Below are 20,749 nucleotides of genomic sequence, written 5' to 3'. Positions count from 1 at the left end.
CTTTGTCTTCATAGAAAATACTGCCCAAGTGTCAGCTTTCACACAACTGACAGAAGTCGTAGCTTATGAAGTCACCTCTTCTGATGATTTGGGTGATCAGTAGGAGTTGTTTCCCCCCCCATTCCCCCAAATGTGTAAGGTTCTTCTGCAGATGTTTTAAATGGATTTTTGCTGCAGAGGAAAATTTTGCAGCTGCCAAAGGTGTGGTATCTCAGGAAGTGTCAGAAATAAATTTGTCCCTGCATCTAAAATGTTAAATATCAAGAGCAATTTTTACTTGGCGTAGTATAACGTGTTACTATAACAACAGGTAGCAGCATCAGTGAAGGAAGATAAATCCGTCCAATGTGGATGAATGCTAAAAGTTCTGTACGATGTTCTTCAGTGCTTTATGTATATAAATGATATTTCACATGTGTAAATGTTTGTTATATAGAAAGATTTTTGAGAAAAGTTAAATTATATTGTTTGTGTACAAAGATTACAAATTTTTCTTTTTTCCTTTTTTTTTTAATCCACAGTCAAAATATGATGAACTGAAAAAAGCTGAGAAGGGAAATAAACAGCAGCACAAAGTTCACAAATACATTACATCATGTGAGCTGGTGATGGCTCCTGTTCATGATGCTGTGATTTCTCTGCACCTTCCCAAGGTTTGGGATGACATCAGTCCTCAGTTTTATGCTACATTCTGGTCTCTGACAATGTATGACCTTGCTGTCCCACATAGTAGCTATGACAGAGAAGTTAATAAACTTAAAGTCCAGATGAAAGCCATAGATGACAATCAGGAAATGGTAAGTTTATATAATTTTATGGTCCAGTTTAAACTGTCTAACCTTGAAAGACTTTTTTTTGTGTGTGTGAAATCTTATATTAAGGTCATTAGATCTGGGAGGTTTTGTCACCTAAGTCATCCATTCTGATTTGTCCCATTCACATAATTTGGATTGACTCTTCCTTACAATTCCTGCATTAAAAGTACCAGTGACTTCACTAAGTGAAAATTAGTGGGAAATCTGTGTTTCAGAAAGCAGTCTTTGACACCTGTATCTGTGGTTTAACTGTTCACTTTTGTCTTAACTTTAGTCAGCCAGTGTTCATAAAATCAGTTGATTACTATAGCTGAACATTGTTTAGTGAAATAGAAAGCTTTTCCAGTATTCTTTAGCATTATCAGGAATTTAATTGCTCTATCTGTAGCAAGTGTTAGTATACTACTAATTGAGTTGCATTGACATTTTATAGCCTCCAAATAAAAAGAAAAAAGAAAAAGAACGTTGCACAGCTCTTCAGGACAAGCTGCTTGAAGAGGAGAAGAAGCAGTTGGAGCATGTGCAGAGGGTTCTACAGAGACTGAAACTAGAGAAGGATAACTGGCTTCTGGCAAGTAAGTGTGTGTAGGGGAAACTCTGTGGATGTTTTCGTAGTCATCACTGTCCCCAGCAATAAAAGTTCAGCTTGTACTAATACCATTAATGTTGATTTTAAAATTTGATCTCTTTACAGGTTGAGGTCTGTTAGCAAGGTAAACTTTTAATTAGAATGAAATGTGTTGCTGCAACTGCTGAGTAGTTGGTTTTCAGGGAGATGTTTTGTTTGTTTCTTGCAATGTCAAGACCTTTTAAATATTGACCGATGTAGAAAATAAATAAAAGATTGACCAATTAATTGGAAAGTTGAACTTACTGTGAGTCCTGTGATTAGGAGCAATATGCCAGTATTTGGGCAGTAACATAAACCCTGTTCAATGACAAGTATTGTGCTAGCCTAACAGCACCACGAAATGAAACAGCATGCAAATGTTTCATATTTCAGATATGCAGGAGGCAGAACAAACATTTTTTTCTCCAACAAAGCCTCTGTAATGTTTCATATTGATTGTGAACTCTACTAGTATGGTTAATCTGAAATGTTTTTCTCTGGTCAGTTTTCTTCTCTGGAGGAACTTTCAGTTTGTAAGTGGAAGTAGTTGTTCGTCTGTCCCAAGGAGCCTAGCATAATCCAGTGGAAAAGCGTTTTATTGTCCGACTCATGTAAGATATACCCAACTGATTTAACGAAGAAACATTGATAGTTAAATCAAGAAAGGGTATTCCCTATTATAAATATTGAATGTACTGGTATGGGCAGCTAATTAGCTACATGAAATTACTGGTTTAAAATTTATTACCTGACTGAAACTTGGTCTAGAGCTGACTGTTGAATTTTTCTGCTTAAGGAAGCACTCAAAAGCATGTAGAAAATTGTTTGTGTAGATATGATCTGTGTGTAAACATGTAATCTTAATACAGGCATTTGTGGGGCATGGGAAATAGCTTATAGTTGGCTCTTGTGTGCTCAGGCTTCAGCTGCAAGAAGTTTCCCAGAATTGTTTCCAGAGACAAACTTAACTTTTAAAGCAGTTTCCTCACTGAAAGAAATTATCTGTCATTGTGCTATATGAGGAAATTGAACAGCACATCCACTGTAGTAGTATTTGTATTATTATTATTATTATTTGTAAAAAAAAAAAAAAAAAGTTTTTTTAAAGACTGGCTTCTTGTGTAGATACTTTTGATAGGGTGGTTATATCATTGAGAGTAGGGTAATTTTTGGCAGTAGTAATCGTAAATCGTAGTTACGTTTTAACAATCATAAACTAGCAATTCTGGCTGCTTGCTTTACTTTGACGCTTTTGAAGTAAAACTTACACATTTGATTGTTCTATGAGCTGTGATTCTCTTGGGTTTTGTTTGGTTTGGGTTTCTTTTGGTAACATGTCAAAGGCTTGTTACAACCTTTGAGGGGTAGATACTAAAATTAAATAAAATCAACTTAAAAATTTTAGTTAAGTAGAAGCTAACAGTCCTTTCTTGAACAAGCTTTATTCCATGAGCATCAGGGAATCGGAGCACAGTAAATCCTGGGTCTTATGACTTCTGCCCTGCAGCCTGTGTGAGAATCCCAGTACAAAACCACCAGTTGCCTTCATGAGGATCATGACGGTTCTTCCTCTGAAGGCATCCATTTGCAGTCTTCAGTTCTGTGCTTTCATCCATATGTTTAGTTTCTCCCTACCTTCCTTTCATGCTGTGCATCCCTCCCAGCTTGTTTGTATGCTCCTTATTAACTGGGCAAGAGCTGCCTGAGTTGCCAGTGGTTAGTCAAACAGAATGGGTAACTGTTGAGCATACAGGACAGTCTTAGTGGTAGAATGAAACTTTCACAAAATGCATGTGTAATAGGTTGGTAGTTTACTGAAGACTGTTCCTCTATTTAAATTCCTGTAATTGTTTGGTTGATTGGAAGAAATGATCGTTAAGGGATTGTATATAGAGAGTGCGGTCTTCCATTGCTATAGAAACTGAGCTGAAAGTCAGCTCTGTCTAGAAAGGAGAAAACAAGCGTTCTAGAGAAATAGCAGATGGTGTGCCTTTCGCTAATGTGCAGAACTTGAGCAGTTGGAGAAGTTTACCAAAGTTTTTTCTGAGCCTGTTTCCCCCCCCCCCCCCATTGTGTAATAGAAGAATTTTCCCTATAAGAAATAAAGATTTGCTACAACCACCCTCCCCCCATCCTCAATCAGTGAAGCTTATTTTGACTTTTTCTGAGCAGTGCCAAAGATGTGTCAGGAATACAAGCGGCCTGATGTACAAACTCGAGAATATGGATGTGTGATACTGAACTTCTTGGGAAGAGAGTAGCTAAGTGTTAACCCATTAACTTTCTTTATTTCTTCCTCTTTTTCTCTCAACTTCTTTGTTTTTTAAGAGTCTACCAAAAATGAGACTATCACAAAATTTTTGCAGTTATGCATATTTCCCCGATGCATTTTTTCGGCAATCGATGCAGTTTATTGTGCTCACTTTGTAGAACTGGTGCATCAGCAGAAAACACCCAACTTCTCCACACTTCTCTGCTATGACAGAGTAAGTAGCTAGAACTGTGTGTGTGTGTATGCACTGAATTACTGTTACGAGCGTGCAAAACCAGTAATCCCCCTTGACTCCCAAAAGAGGTAAACAAAATCATTGCCTATGTTTAATTCTGGAATCTCTGGCAATCAGAAATTCACTTTTGTACTCTAGATTCTACAAAACAAGTTTTCCTACAGCTTCAGGGGTTTATTTTCAAGAAATTTTGGGTTTGATTTATCCTAGTGAGACTAGAATTTCAGAGCAAAGCATTCAGGAGTTGCAACCTTTCAATGGTCTGCATTTCTACAGCCTTATCTAACCCTCCCGTTTTAGCCGTGTGCCCTACTGCTGTAGAATCAACTTTCCTAGGCTTGCCCCCCACAAGCAGCATCCTTAGGACCCTTCTGACCCTGGTGAATGGTACTACAGCCAGTGGACTAATTTGTGTCACTGCTGAGATGTGGGAAGGGACTCCCATGGTGACATGGGGAGTACTTTTGATAGCAGTAGCAGCCGGCATTCCTGGGTCAAATGGGACATTTGTTCAGGTTGTTCTCACTTTTCGTACAGCCGTTCTTTTTCTCCTGTGGAGGAAAAAATGTGGAGAAGATAGATGGAAGAGTCTTGCAGGATGCGTTCAACTCCAAAGTACCAGCTGACTGTACTGTTCTGGGGTATCAGAACCATTCTGGCACTGACTGCTATGAGAAGTCAAATTACTAAATTAGTGGATCATCTGTACAGTTACAACAGATTTGACTGTGAGCTTTGATTAAAAGGATGTGTATGGGGCTGTATTGTAAAAAATGATGGCGAAGATTTGTTTTGATATGAACATTCAATTAAGTTGTCTGGTTTCCTTTGAGATGAGACGTTTGAAGTAGGTATCTGCTTTGATTTCATGGGTCCAAAAGAGCATTCTTACTCATATTCGGTCCATGTTCAAGGTGACAAAAGTAGGCAACTGCACAAGCCTTATCTGATGAACCTCTGCAGGCCAGGAAAAAAATCCTTTTGCATCAGCTTGGCTAGGTGTTTACTTCTACCAGCTCAGATAAATTAATGAATTTGAAACAAAACAGTTACATGCCAATGAAGACACGCTTTAACTATGGAAAGCTGTGTCAGCAGCAGCTATATGCAGTGCTTGGATTCTGGGCTAAGTGTGAAGGACCAGCAGTTGGGTAATAAAGTCTTGAAAACAAACAGAATATTTTATAAGACATCTCCTTCATATTTAGAAACCAGCTTAACTGTGGTTTAGATAAGAGAAATTTTAAATTCTTTTTGGTTCATGTTCCTTTTGTAATTCAGTAAAGTGATTTTAACTTTTTATTACTGCTATTCACAGGTTTTCTCTGATATTATATATACAGTTGCAAGTTGCACTGAAAATGAAGCTAGTAGATATGGCAGGTTTTTATGCTGTATGCTGGAGACTGTGACTAGATGGCACAGTGACAGAGTCATATATGAAAAGGTATGTGAAATTATTAGAGCATGTTTACTTTATGAGACTGTATAATGGCCACTTGTGTAATTCAGCCCAGTAAAAATGGATTTAGTGAAATCATTAGTTAGATTTAAAAACACTATGTGAATTTTTCTAATAGTGTAATCTTAGAATTGGGTTTCTGTAATTAATGTAGTTTTAATAGAAATAATTTTGTATAGTGTCAAACAAATATAGTGACTAAAAAAAAATCTTACATTTCTGATTTTTCTTATGGCTTGTCTTGAAGATAATTTAGGGACCATATGGAAACTCTCATAATACTCCTTGCAAAAGCTAGTTAAGTTGTGAATAATCTTTTCTCTCACCCACAACTAAGATTTCAACATAAATAAGCTTTTAAAAAAAAAGTATGTGTGTAAGTCTTGTAAACTGTGATTGTGTCTTAGTCTTTAGCAGAATCAGTGAAAAAGCTCTTCAGTTGTTATTTTAACTTTTGCAGAATTATTTTTTTATGCTTCCTGAAAAATATTTTTCTTTTTTTTTTTTATGCACGTGTAGGAATGTGGCAACTATCCAGGCTTCCTAACTATATTACGAGCAACTGGATTTGATGGTGGAAATAAAGCTGATCAATTGGATTATGAGAATTTTAGACATGTGGTACACAAATGGCACTATAAATTAACTAAGGTAAATAAAGATGCTGAAAAACTTAGTGTTTTGGAAGCTTTAATAAAAAAACCCCAACTTCATTAGATTTAATTTGTTTTCTAGGCTTCTGTGCACTGCCTTGAGACAGGTGAATATACACATATCAGAAATATCCTGATTGTGCTGACCAAAATCCTTCCATGGTATCCAAAAGTGCTGAACCTGGGCCAAGCCTTGGAAAGAAGAGTACATAAGATATGTCAGGAAGAGAAAGAGAAGAGACCTGATCTATATGCATTGGCTATGGGGTAACAACACCTTACTTTAAGAAAGTGGTTAAAAGTGGATCATGAAAGGCTTCTAAAGACTTGGAACTGTTACAGTCCTAACATTTGATTTTTACCTTATCACAGAAGATTTCTCTATCCTGCATCTCAGGGCTGGCAGTGTGAATGAAAACTTTCATTTTGTGCTGGATGATCACTAATTTACAAGACTCTAGTAAAACACTTTAAATAGTAAAGATTTCCACTCACAAGAGCATAGCTTAATTTTAGAGAAATAGTTTAGCAGCAAGTAGATAGGAGAGTAAAATGAAGAAAGCCAAGGGCTATTGATGCAAGACTGCTTAGATTTTGGGTGTTTTATATGATTCTAAAATGCTTAGTTATGTTTTACATCTTTCTGTGATGAATGCAGAATCATCCATGTATGCATGAGGGGCAATTTGGGTGTCCCTAACAGTTTTAAGTTTTGTCAGTAGGCTATTTCTTCCGTGTGTTTGGCAGATATGCATGTGGTGGTGAAGCGTGTGTGGAGGTAGGGCTGCTTCTGTGTTTAGTGGTTGGTTGGTTGTTTTTTTTTTCCTTTCTTTTGAGCTCATCAATAAAGGGGGAAGAAACTGCATATCAGTTGGGGAAAAACTGTGAAATAAATAACAGATGAACTGTTAGATTAGATCCTCATTTAAAATTCAAGCCATGTTTTGCTTTATGTTTGTGCATATTTAACAATCTGTGCGACTTGCAGCTATTCTGGGCAATTGAAAAGTAGGAAGCCTTTCATGATACCTGAAAATGAGTTCCACCACAAAGACCCACCTGCCAGGAATGCTGTAGCTGCAACAGTACAAAATGGGCCAGGTGGTGCTGGGATGCCTACATCTGTCACAATAAATACAGTTAGACTGGAAGAAGGCACTCCTGAGGAGACTGGTAAACAAACCTATGATTATTATTTATTTTAAGTAGAATTCTTCTGACTTTACAGGCTACTCTCTCAAAATTTGGCTCATTAAACTGAAAAGAAAAGAATCTAAATGTGATGCTAAGTAGGGTCAGTGAGTGTTCTTTATTTTTAGTTTGTTTTGGGAGGGGGTGTTCTGCATTTAATTACCTATTTTAACTGTGTCCTGGTTTTCAGCTGGGATAGAATTAAATTTCACAAGAAGCGGGGAGGGGACATAGCCAAGACAGCTGACCCAAACTAGCCAAAGGGATGTTCTATACCATGTCGACATGCTCAGTATATAAGGGGGGAGCTGGCCAGGTAGGAGGGAACGCTGCTCAGGGATGGGTTAGACATCGGGTTCTGGGCAGTGAGCAAATTGCATTGTGTATCATCTGCTTTGTATATTCTTTTTATTAGTGCTTTTGTTGTTATTTTCCTCTCCCTTTGCTGTCACAGTAAATTGTTCTTGTCCCAACCCACGTGTTCTACTTTTTTCTTCTGATTCCTCTCCCCATCCCTCTACATGGTGCTTAGCTGCCAGCTGAGGCTAAGCCACAATAAACTGTTAGCTACATGCGATCTCACGTGAATATACTTAGGTACTTGTTTAGTTTCAACTAGTAGGATATATATTAACTTGTTGAAATAATGCTGTTCTGTTTTTTGTTGTTTTTTTTTTTTCCCAACAGATAAACTAAAGGAGAAGTCTCAGGGTGTGGTGAAAGTTATTAATAAAGCTGTCAACGCTACACCGAAGGTGACAACGAGCAATGGAAACAGTGCTTCTAATAGGTGAGAAAAACTACTCTGACATTCTCTATTTTCTTCCTTCCAAACCATAGAATTATACTCCAAACTGACCTGCCTTTTCTTTTTTACTTTCAGGTTCCATATAAATTGTTTCCATTTCTTCAAAGTTTAATAAATGAGATTATTTCTTCCAAAATAGACAGCTTTACTGATCTGACACTGTTGTTAAATGCATTCCATTATAGCTAAATAAAGATAAAACAAATGGAACATTTGCTTGTTGCTGTTCTGATAGAGACAGCAAATCTGACAGTGACTGCTTCAGGAGGTTCTAGCAAACGATCAGAAGTAAAACTTTTGTGATAACTAGAGCTGGTTTTGGTTGCATGCTAATTGACTTTTTATTTTTGATGCAGCAAAATTATTAAGGAGAAAGATGATAAAGAAAAAAGTGGGAAGGAAAAAGATAAAGAAAAAAAAGATAAGACTCCAGCTGCCACTCCAGAGATGAAGGCACTTGGGAAGGATGGGAAGGATAAACCAAAGGAAGAGCGGGCAAACAAAGATGATAAAGCAAGAGAGATCAAGGAGAAAACACCAAAATCTGACAAAGAGAAGGAAAAAGTCAAGAAAGAAGAAAAAGCTTCAAAAGAAGAAAAATCCAAGACAGTTGTTACCATCATCGAATCAAAGTCAACTGCAGAAAAGGATAGAGAAAAGGAGCCATCCAGAGAAAGAGATCTAGCGAAGGAAATGAAATCCAAGGAAAATGCTAAAGGAGGAGAAAAGATGCCAGTAGCTGGGTCCTTGAAGTCACCTGTTCCCCGATCAGAAACATCAGAATCTGAAAGGGGTAATTTTGCATATTTAATTTCTGTTCTTGTCTAGGAAAACAGTATGTGTCACTGGAAAAATCACTGAATGTCAAAAAATGCTAGAGATGGTGAGAAAGAATTGCTACATAATAGTTAGCATTTTGGCTTTGCCTTTCAAATACAGTTAGTGCCTAAAGTAGGTAGTCAGGATATCTCCAAAAGGCCGACTCTGTGAATGTGTGAACTTCACGTGTCTTCAGTGAGTGCTCATTTACATAAAGCCTGTCATTTCTTCAGTGTAAGTCTAAATGGTATTTTTACTAAAATCTATTTGTTTAACTGTGGCCATGCACGCTTGGCAAAAATTTAGCACAAAAACTTCAAGCGTGTACTCTGAGAGTTTCATCATAACCTTTGAACTGAAAGGAAACGGGATGTGGAAGATGTAGGCCTGCGTCCTTAAGGAGGACACAGTAAGCTTTGTCAGTTCCTTCTTACATTAAGGGTTAACAAATCCTTACTGTCGATATTTTAAATTCATATAATCTGAGGCTGATGTTGAGTTTTATACTTGCACTACTTAAGGCAAACCAGGTAAAGGAGGGTTGTAATGCTTTTCATTGGGTTCACCTCTTCAGGGTCTTCATAGCAACTCTGAAATTCAGATACAGGCTTACATAAAATGGAAGCTTGAAATGAGCATAATTTTGCAGCAGTTTATTCGCATTACACGTCTCCTGCAAACTTTCATAAAGAGGGTCAAGGCATGCTGGTAACTAGGTAGCTTGAGAAAAAGAAAATTTACGTAGTGGTAAAACTTAGAATTCTAGCTTAAATTATTTTGGTACTTGAGAAAGCCATAGTATTAGATTATGCTCTTTTAAATGTGTTTTAATAATGCTATCATTCTTTTCTTTCCTCAGAACAAAAACGCCGTAAAGTTGATACACATTCTTCTCCATCACATTCCTCAACTGTAAAGGTTAGTATAGCCTGAGGAAGGCAGCACCCATGTTAGGCTCACGAGTTTGGGATGCCAATGGTCGACTTCCTTCAAGTTTTGTGCCAAGTATACACTGGAACCACTGGAGGTTTTATGTTGCATTAGAAAATGCATTCCTTTTCTTTATTGGCGGACTGTCTTTTTTCTATAAAAATTTTTTAATTAACCAAAATAATGCTTCAAGGACCTAGCACAAATTTTGTAAATAGTGTTTGGAAATGGCAAGAGAATTTTTACACAGAAGTGCCTCATTGTTTTAAGCAGTCAGTTTTTTTGGAGTGCAATGGTAGCTACAAGCAAATGAGTCTTTGCAGCAGAGTGGAGCATATTTTTCTGCACTTCTATTGAAGAATCTATAGCACTGAAGATTCCTGGATGATACGGGATGTACGATACCTCTGAATTCATCAGGCTTCTTGATGAGCATCATACCGATATGTGCCTTCTAAGGAGGAGTCTTGAAAGGAGTTCCATTTTAAAGTCTCCTTGGTGATCAGTTCTCCTGTAGTTGTGTATATTCAGTGCGCATGCAGCTTCTGTTGTACCTTCCCTTCGAGGTTTGTTTATTTCCAATGGGTTCCCACCATGTTGAGCCCTGCGTTACGATAAAACCAGATGTGGCAACCAAGCCTACTACCCAGCAAAGAGAAACCCCAAGCATTCAAGCGCAGCACAAAACCATGGGCGTAGCCTACTTGAAGACTCAGGGTAGCCATTCCTTGCTCCATATTTATTTTATTTCTAAACCATCTATGTTCATGGAATCTTTGAATTTGCAGTACGTTGAACATTTAAAACTGTAAGTTACTAATACTTCATCAAGAGCACTGTGATGGATTATGTGGGCCTTTAAACTTCACCATCTTACCAACTTTAGAACAAGCTTTTCTTTTTTCTCTGGTTTTTCAAAGAGTCCATCTTTTTCTATGTAAGATTTACTTGAAAGATTTAGGCTAATTTTGGAGAACTCAAATAGCTGATACTAGTTTTGAGGAAGCAGGTGACATTGATAACTACTCAAAATGACAAAGTTTTGCTTGCCTGTTTTTTGTAAATGGCAATGTAAAGTCATTCTAGAGTGACTTCTACCACGTTTAACTGCAAGTGGAGAAGATACAGGTTTAAAAACATTTTAAACCTGTTTCACCTGTGGTTCAGCTGTATTTAGAGTTGAGACTATTTTTTCTTTATATTTTGTCTTGGTGGGAGAGTGTTTTTTCACTGTTTTATGAAGAATTAGATATAAACACATTTTGTAGTTTACTTAATAATTGGGTCTAGAGAATAGATATGACTGTCTCTTTTTTTTTTTTTTCTTCTTCTTCTCCTTTCTTTTTAAAAAATATTTCAGTTCCTAGCTTTATTCAGTGTACAGTATTAACATAAGATTTATTCCAGAAGGAGTAGCTGGTTTTTGTTTCAAGGGTACGGCCATGCTTCCCAAAGTTCCTCTGGTTTCTGAAAACTATTCCAGCTTACGTGTCATCTCCATTCATTTTCTACAGGACAACCTCAACGAACTCAAGGACTCTTCAGCAAAGGTTTGAATCTTTTAGACACCACCAAAGTTTACTTTCATGTTTTGTTGCAGAGAGAATTTAAGTTTTCATCTTGTGACAAACCCCATCAGAAAATTCAAATTCCATTCCTGTAAATGCTAGTGTAGTAATGGATTTTTTCAGTCTGCTGTATAGAACCTCTGTACAGGAGAAAGAGGGATAGTTATATGGAAGCAACATAATGAAAATCCCCTGAATTTACCATTCTGTCAATATTGTTAAGATATTTTATGGGTCAGTCTCTTTTCTGGTCTTCTCTGAAACTTGTAAATTTACAGAAATGTCCTTATGATTAAGCAATTTATTTGACTGAAGAGGTAATAGAATAGTTAAAATAGTTCTTAGAATAGTTTGGAGGGTTTTTTATACCAATTAAAAAACAGTAGCTGGTTAAAACCAGAAATACTTGAGACATGCCTCTGGAATATCAGTACTCTTTCCCTTTACTACTGTTGTATTCATGATTTAGCGCTATCGTACTATATTTCTAAGCATCACAGACAACCTCCTGAATGATCGTCTTTGTGTGTTTGCTTCCTGTAAACGCACTTCAGATTCAGTATGAAAATGTGTCCTAAAGAATACTTTCAAGAGTTCATAGAATCATAGTACCAGGTTGGAAGGGACCTCAAGGACCATCTGGTCCAAAATTTCTTGGCAAAAGCACAGTCTAGACAAGATGGCCGAGCACCTCATCCAGCCGAATTGTAAAAGTGTCCAATGTTGGGGAATCCACCACTTCCCTGGGGAGATTATTCCAATTGCTGGTTGCTCCCCTTGTGAAAAATTTTCCTCTTGTGTGCAGTCGGAATCTCCCCAGGATTGTACCCATTAACCCTCATCTTTTCCACGTGACTTCTTGTAAAAAGGGAGTCTCCATCTTCTTTGTAGCCACCCTTTAAATACTGGAACACAGTGATGAGATCTCCCCTAAGCCGCAAGGCCGAACAAACCCAGTTCTCTCAGCCTTTCCTCATACGACAGGCTTCTCAGTCCTTCGGGTCATCCTGGTGGCCCTTCTCTGGACCCTCTCCAGCCTGGCCACATCTTTTTTTGTGGACCGGGGACCAAAACTGAACACTGTATTCCAGGTGTGGCCTGACAAGCACTGAGTAGAGTGGGATACGAGTTGAATGACATTTTGAAATACTGTATTTTAGATTCTGCAGCTCTTCTATTGCTTTTTTTTTTTTAAATTCAACCACTTGCATAGTAATAGTCACAAATACTGTAGACTTGCTAAAATATTAGGGTATGTGGCTAATAGGAATGGACCAAATCTTCTAAAGTTACTGTTAAGATTTTTGATTATCCAGTCAGTATCAATGTGTCACTAAATAGCACGGATGTTTATCACTTGGCATTTGGACTTTCTGGATGACTTAGGGGTTTATCCAGGATTACTTACATTCACCTAATTTAAAAATGCATAATGGCTTATCACTTCCTATTTACACTGCTGTTTGACTTGTAGCTCTCTTTACATAAACAAAGTGTTCAGAGCACTTTATATGTTTTAATTGAAAACAGCTCTGATTTTATAATGGACCCTCCGTGATGGGCTTTTTAATTGATTCTTTCCAGTACCATCCATACCTACTTATAGGGAGAGTTGAATATAGGAAGCATCCTTTGATTCTTATAATTGATGAAATTATAGTGTCTATAGATTGAATCCGTATTCTTTCAAAAAACGATTTATCAATCATTGTCATGATATCTTGTATATTTTAAGGTTTTTGAAATTAGAAAAAAATACAGTATTTGTCTTGAGCTCCTATCTATCTGAAGTGTGGTATATGGTAGGTCTATATAATCTTGCTTTTTCCCCTCCCTTACTGTATTAGTCAAGGTTCAACTGGTTAATTGAAACTTCACTCAAGTTTTCATTAGTTAAGCTAAATTTTTATTTAAAACTATTTCTCTTATTAATACATCGATGTGGTAATCAGGCAGACAGCAGAGCTATTTGTAATTAAATGATGAACGAACAGCTTTATTTTTCTCATCAATTTGAAAAGTTTAGAATTAACTATAATGTGTTTGTATAGACTTAGCTGGAAGCCTGTTGCAGCTGTGTGACTTTTCCATGGATTTATTGTTTGTGAAGTGCTTGGGAGAATGGGGGGTTTCCAACCCTCTCCTTCCTCTTCTAAATGCTATTTTCTATTCTCACCTAATGAACTAATTTTCATTCTTCAGTGCCATTCTAACAGACTTAAGGCACTTCTTGACAACGTTCCCTATACATAGTGTAAGACAAGTTCAATGCTTTTCTTTACTGCCCTGTACTTGTTTGGGGAAAGGATGGGATATTCAGAAGCCTGTAAGATTTATGAGTTCAGCTTCCAGTGAAAGTTAGAAGTCTAGTGGTGTTGTATGCCTACAGGCTTCCTTTATTCCTGACTTTGCCAAGTTTCTGGCCAGACTGTTGAAATATTGGTTTACATTGCAGGTTATAAAATAAATGGTGCCAGACTTGAGTTAGGTTTGTGTTTATTCATGGTTTGGCCTTTGCCCAAGTTACATACACCAGTGCCCAAAATTTGGTGTGGTTTCAATTAGCAGCATTTCTAGAAGGCAGATGATAAAGCCTCATGAGCTAAATCCAGCCTTTTCTTGTAAAGGGCGGGGGGTAGGAGGGATGCAGTTTTCCAAAACTTTGCATTGGGATGGTAGAAGAGCAGTGGAATCTGTCATGAACAACCGTGTAAGCTTAAGAAACTGAATAGGAGAAAGCAGAGCTACATGTTTGCTTTCAGACGTGGAAAGCATCTCTGGGAGACATGAATGGGGCTGCATAGAAAAAACGTATTTTCAAGTCACTGTTAAAAGTTGACAGCAAAAAAGGGAGCAAGGATAAATGTATTTGTGGAATGGCAATGTAGGAACAAGAAAAGAGGAGTGAGGGGGAAAGAGCAGAAAGAAAAATATCTAGTAAAAAGACTATTGAAGGTTCAGTCTCTCGCATAGGAGGATAATAAGTAATAAAAGAGACCTACCATTGTCAGTGTGACTTTTAACATAGGACCAGTAACATCAAGTTTTGGTAAGTTAAACATTTACTGGAACTGGAGGAGGACAGGATTAATTTAATTAAAAGAGGAGAATTATTGGAAACAGTATTTGGTTTGGTTCAAGTGATTTCTTGACTAATCTTTCACTTATCTCTTTCTTTGGTGTCCTTTTAAGTAAGATGTCTCTCTAAAGGAAATACAGAGAACATTTTTATTAGAAGATACTATTTTTTCCCAAATAAAATTGGTAGCTTATGGAACTTGGGGAATGATTAAAGTATACTGATTTAAATCTGTGTGTTGCTGTAACTTAAATATAGAAAATACCAAGGAAAGGTCTTTTTAATTTAAAAAGTGCTCTTACTGGTATTTTATGAAAAATATTCCTTAGAAAGATCTAGCTATATAATTGTATTTAAAAAGACAGAATTAGTTACTGTAATGCATTGGTATTTATGTAATACATGTGCTACCTTATATATATTTACACAGTAGCATTTAAACTTTGTCAAGTGTTACACTTGACATTACTGTGACTTGTTTTCTATTCTCCTCTGCGACCCCAGTTTATATTAAAAATATTCAGCTTTGTGAAACTAGTATATCTTAGAGTTTATCAAAACTTGTTAGCAGAGAGTGTGGAATAACAATCTAGAACACGTTACACAGCAAAACCAATTCTTTTTTTGTGTTTGGCTGCTTTTATCACTTGAAGTTTAGGTGGAGTTTTGTATTACTTTAGATGAAAAACCACATTATTCAAAGTATTGGTTTAAATACTTTGTGAATTATGATTATTCTTTAAAAATTAATTAGAACCTGTTTAAGCAACTGTTTCCATTTATTCATCCCTGGCAAGATCGCAAGTGTTAGTCCAGGAATCTGCATGTGCCTTTTCACTAGTACGGTAGTCTGATCTGTTTTGATGAATCAAACAATACTGGTGAATGATGTTGTGTGTATCTGATATAAGTGTTTCAGTTAAGAGAAAGTGTTCTTGAATTTCCAGTGTTGAGAAAAAAAGCTTTAGGTTAAATTATAGATGACAAGTTTGAAAGTGTCTTCAGCCACTTCTTTTTGCTAGTAAAGTATTAATGTTTCATTTTGCACTTTGAGCTACATCTGTTATGTTAGAGTAAGACTTTTTATTTACACATCTAGGAATACATATTAATATTTGGTGATATTGCCTTAATTTAACAGCACTACATTAACCACACTACTCCAACACTGTCCAAGAGTAAGGAGAGAGAAGTGGACAAGAAAGATTTGGACAAGTCAAGGGAAAGATCCAGAGAGAGAGAGAAGAAAGATGAAAAGGACAGGAAAGATCGAAAAAGGGTTGGTGAAATTTTTATGAACTAGTTTAGAAAGTTGGTTTATACTTGGAAAGCTTTCTTTTCAAAGTCCTTGCAGTAATAATTGGTTGCACAGCCTCTCCTAGCAGAAATGATCCATATCAGGGTGGTTTTTCTTTTGTTCTGTTACTTTTTCTAAGGTCGATTTGATTTATGTGAAACTTTTTCCCTTCAAAACCAATCTCAAGAAACTTTACACAGGATGTAATAACTCAGTTACATTTTAGGTAATCAAAAATTAGTTCTCCAAAGTAACATTATAAGCAGGTGCTGCTTCAGGAGGATATTTTTAATCTGCTAACATCTGCATAATTGTATTTGGTGCCAGGATCATTCAAACAGTGACCGAGAGGTACCACAGGATTCAACTAAACGACGCAAAGAGGAAAATGGGACAAGTACGTATTTTATTTTGTGCGTGTGTGTGTGCATTAGGCTTTTATGTGTTGTGAATTACAACTTTCTGTTGTGTTTTTAGCTGGTTCTTCAAAACATAGTAAAAGTGAAAGTCCTTCTGATTCCCCTCGCTTAAATGAAAAGGAGAAGGAGAAGAACAAATCAAAATCTTCTGGAAAAGAGAAAGGTGATTCAATTAAGGCAGAAAAGATGGAAAAGAGCTCCTCTGGTAGCAAAAAGGTAAAACAAGCTATTCTCATTTTGTTGATTTGATTTTGTTATTGTTGACAGAATAAGGCAATTCTTTTTTTCTAAATTTTATTGCTGTTTTATGGCCTAAATTAAAAAAATACACTGTGAACGTGTAGGAAAATGCTTATGGAAATTCTGGCATCTTGTGACTCTAAATATTTCAGCAGTTGCTCCTGGCAGGATAATTTGGAGGAATAGTTCATTTTGACAGTAGCCAGGAAAATTCAGAACTTACTCTGTAGGTTTTGAATAATCGAGAATATTTGCAGACTGGTTTGGTGAGCAAATATGTGAAAGCAGGGTTAATTTCCATATAAACTAGTCTGCTTGTATTCAGATTTTCAAGTGCATATGTCAGCACAGCTTTTTTTGGTGAAAACAGTTAAGTATGTTGTAGGCTTATTTGTAAAAGACCAAACAATAGTTCCCAGTTATTGTAACTCTTGAGTGATAGCGGTTATCATAGAACTGTAAGACAAAGAATAATTTCAGAAATCATGCAAGCTGATTACTGTTGTTCTGACTGAGGTTTTTTTTAAGCTGTGGCCAGTTATAACTTTAAATATGTATAATCCCTCTAATCAGACTGTACAATGTATACTCTAATAAACTACTTCCCATATGTGTGTATTTTAAAGGAATCAAGGCATGATAAAGAAAAAACAGAAAAGAAGGAAAAACGAGACAGTACTGGAGGGAAAGAAGAAAAGAAACAATATCCTTTCACACATTAACATTTCAGAAAAATACTGAAAATGAGCTTTCTTTTATTATATGTAGTAAAATATATTTTTTCCTTAACGTTGAATCTACTCATAAATCTTCAGACAAGCACAGATAATGAAGATTGTTCCAGTCAAGGTAAAAATTTTTGTGTTACTCTGTTTGACTTGATATGTCCTGTGGCTCCTTTTGACTGGTAAAAGATATACAAACAAACCAGCCTGAGTGTGAAAGGGCTGAAATTACCCAGGGTGTAATTTTTGGTTTGGTTTGGGGTTTGGTTTTTTTTTGGGGGGAGGGTGGAGATTTTTTGAGGTGGTTGGTTTTTCTTATTTATGGGGTTTGTGTTTGTTTGTTTTTTTTTTAATACTATCCCAGGGACAAAACCTTTCCCCATCATCGGCATAGAGATTGGACAGATGCTCAATTTATTTTTGGCAAAAAAAAAAAAAAAAAAAAAGGGGTGGGGTGGGGTTGGTAAGCAGTGTTCAGTGTAGCTGCATGTTTGGCATTTTTTCCAAGAAAGGTTGTCATACAAAACCAAAGGTGAATCCATGTGATCCTGATAGTCATCAGTCTTGATAATCTACCTCTTAATTAAGAATATCTTGCCTAATATGTTGGAAACTCAAGGTTTGTATCCTCATTTTATCTTTAACAAAAGCACTAGCTTTTAAACCAAGTTGCTATATAGTGTAGTAAGCCAGTTCATTATCTCTGCTTAATCTTTTATCTGATCAGATTTGAGGAGGAAGAATCCAAAGGAAAACTTTTCGCATGGAGGCATTGACTATTTGCAGAAAGAAAAGAAACTTCAGAGTATTTTGAGTCACCCATATTCAGGCTGGAGCTTTTAGAAAAATAATTTTTTCTTTGAATCTGACAGTGTTCTGAATTTTTTTCAGACCTATGCAAATATGCGGAGAATTAAATTTCGTTTTAGAGATATGAGAGTGGGGTTTTTTTCTCCTCTTTGCATCTGGCCATTTTAAGAGTCCTGAAATATTTCATTTTCAGTTATTTGGGAAGGAACGGAAGGTGCCCCAGTGAACTTAAAATTAGTTCACCTGACCTACCCAGCTTGAGTCGCACACCACTACCAGTCTTTCTACATAACACAGTTTTACATTTTAAAAAGTGTGTATGTTGGGTAAACATGAAAATGACTGATAGTGTTCAACAAAGATCAAAGAATATGGCTTCTCTCTCTCTGTTCACAAATTGTTCAAGTGCTTTATAATTCTTATGTTTGTTCTCTATTTAGAATTGATGCATTGTTTCTGTTAAAATGTTGTTTGTAGATTCTGTGAGCACTCAAAGTGAGAATACTGAAGGTGATACTATATGGCAAAACTTACTGGAGAGATTATTGGCCATGAACTTTCAAAATAACATTGCTCCTTGTAGTGGCTGTACTTGATTTAGGTGTCAGAGAAAGATCATGACATAGTCCCAAGTTCTGTTTGCCTCTAAAACAACAGAGATGAGTCTGAAATGCGTAAATGCTTTGCTGTTGGGAATTCTTTTCCAAGAGGCCTAAGGATTATAGGATGGCTTACAGAATACTTTACAGGAGTGTTTTGATGGGGGTCCAACAAAATAAACACCAAAATTTGAATTCTGAAATCTTCTGATCATCTGGAAATGTCTTCTGAAAAAGATCTCCACATGCAGATTGTGGCCTCAAAGAGCAAAAGGGGGAATTCTTGGAAAAAAGAGTCTCCAGTTTCATTTGGTGACATTGCTCATTCAGGCATTGAAGCTGAGGGCAAATGTGTGGAGGCGTTTTGGGTAACAAAGCTCATGCTGATACTGTGGGCTTTTTGGAGAGTGTTGGTAGAAAAAAAGCTAGGACTTCAGGTTATTGCTTCTTAGTACTATTTCTTTTTGGTTTATCTTCTGGAAATAGAATAGAAAATGCTTCTGTGAATAGCTTCCAAACTGTGAAAATTATGAGCACTCTTTGGAAAGAATTTAATGGAATTTTGCTGACTCTTTGTCCTTCATAGTCACTACTATCCGATCGCTGTGGATGGATCCTAGGGTTTTTTTTTTTTCCCTTTAAATTTTACTTTGGGAGGAAAAAAAAAAAGGCAGTCTTGGTAGATAAAGCTCACTACCGAGGACTTGCAGTTTCTTTAGTAATAAAATGTCAGATTTTATCTTGACTGGCAATTCAATATAAAGTGAGGATTGTCATCAATTAAAAAAGCACACAACTGTGTTTTTATGACTACATCATGATTTAAGCAACAAGTGCTTAGGTGAACGTCAGTCGCACAGTAAAACTCACATCCAGCTATGTAACGGGCTAAACTGGAGCATCCGGCCTAGAATAGTGATGACACCCCATCGTTTGCGTAGTGACATATGACAAAATGCTTTTTATAGCAACACAGTTGTGGAATCTAATCCTATGCTCCTGTCTGTTAAATCTTTTATAACATTCTTCCTAACGTACAACGTCTGACTGCATTTATTTCTTGCCTAATTTAGAGATAGTAGTGTTTTGAGGGGATTGTACTTCTAAGAAGAGTTTTTACCTTCACAAATCACTGCTTGTTTCTTATTTGTGTCTTTAAATTAGTGTCTCATTACTTACAATGCAGTGCTCACATTAATGCAGTTTTTGCTGTGGATTAAACTAGAGCTAGGGAACGAATGACTGATGAAAATTGTTTTATTTCCCCCCCTCATTCTTTGAATTGTGGATGGAATAAAATGCTAAGTTGTGAGCTCAGTATTCATTTGAACAACATCTAATTCCAATTATGTATGCCTTTGTTGCAGGTGAGATTGAAATGGAAAGATACCCAGCTGTGACCAGAAATGTATTTTCCTGAGTATAGATTGCACAGAAATTTGTGAATGAAGAGGACCCATCTGCATCTCCTTAAATTATTCAGTTCTCTGCTTTATTTCCCCGTGCTGAGGATTTAATTGTTGAGTTGTACATTACTGTATTTTAACTTGTTGCTTAGTTTCTTACACATTTATTTTCAGTACCTGGCTGAAAGTGTTACCTATTCCATATTTTAGCACAATGTGCTGCAAACAAACAGTTGCCATAGTGCAAATGAGGTTTCATGTGTACAGAGTTCCACTTTAGGTTGTCGAAAATACTGCCTGAGTTTAGTAATTCTTTCAATCTGAAATGCATTCTTTTAGATGTTTGAAAACCACGAATAAACAGTTATTGAACCTTTTTTGGATTTACCTCATTTAAACTCAGTTTTTATTTATTACTTGGCCTGTTTTTAATATCAGTGACTAAAAAAAAGTCAAGTGGGAGCACTGTTTTCATGCAATGCTTAGGGATTATTTGTATATTGTGTACAACGTTGACTTGTTTAAAGAAACAAAAAATGAACCCTGTCCCTTCCATCCCACCCTAAACCTGTGCTCAGTTGTCCCTCGCCACACCTTTTGTTTGTCATGTTGTTTTTAGATTGATTGGAAATGCTCTCTTCAAAACTGAAATAAATTAAGTTTCAATTACAGCTACAGGAGCTTTGTATTGCTGAACTTTAGTCTGAAAAGTTTCACAATGACATTTTTAAAAGAAAAAAAAAAAGAATTTTTTTATCTGCTGAATTCTACCAGTGTAACCTTTTTTCTAAATAAACAATAGTTTTCTCAA

The 20,749-nt window shown here is 36.4% G+C and overlaps 1 protein-coding gene across 1 annotated transcript in view; it reads left to right on the top strand.

Annotated features, from left to right (window-relative positions):
- Positions 1-20,749, top strand: part of THOC2 (THO complex subunit 2) — a 56,421-nt gene extending 35,672 nt beyond the window's left edge. The window contains exons 24-40 of the mRNA XM_075763576.1: positions 522-797; positions 1,249-1,390; positions 3,754-3,911; positions 5,251-5,379; positions 5,914-6,045; positions 6,130-6,314; positions 7,036-7,220; positions 7,926-8,028; positions 8,403-8,839; positions 9,725-9,783; positions 11,310-11,345; positions 15,584-15,721; positions 16,067-16,136; positions 16,217-16,374; positions 17,025-17,101; positions 17,200-17,247; positions 19,900-20,749. Coding sequence (XP_075619691.1) covers positions 522-797; positions 1,249-1,390; positions 3,754-3,911; positions 5,251-5,379; positions 5,914-6,045; positions 6,130-6,314; positions 7,036-7,220; positions 7,926-8,028; positions 8,403-8,839; positions 9,725-9,783; positions 11,310-11,345; positions 15,584-15,721; positions 16,067-16,136; positions 16,217-16,374; positions 17,025-17,101; positions 17,200-17,227 — 2,313 coding nt within the window. The 3' untranslated portion in view covers positions 17,228-17,247; positions 19,900-20,749. The remainder of the gene's footprint in view (positions 1-521; positions 798-1,248; positions 1,391-3,753; positions 3,912-5,250; positions 5,380-5,913; positions 6,046-6,129; positions 6,315-7,035; positions 7,221-7,925; positions 8,029-8,402; positions 8,840-9,724; positions 9,784-11,309; positions 11,346-15,583; positions 15,722-16,066; positions 16,137-16,216; positions 16,375-17,024; positions 17,102-17,199; positions 17,248-19,899) is intronic.

The sequence above is a fragment of the Balearica regulorum genome, chromosome 11, assembly GCF_011004875.1.
Source record: "Balearica regulorum gibbericeps isolate bBalReg1 chromosome 11, bBalReg1.pri, whole genome shotgun sequence".
Lineage (NCBI taxonomy): Eukaryota > Metazoa > Chordata > Aves > Gruiformes > Gruidae > Balearica > Balearica regulorum.
This window is presented reverse-complemented; position numbering and strand designations above follow the sequence as displayed.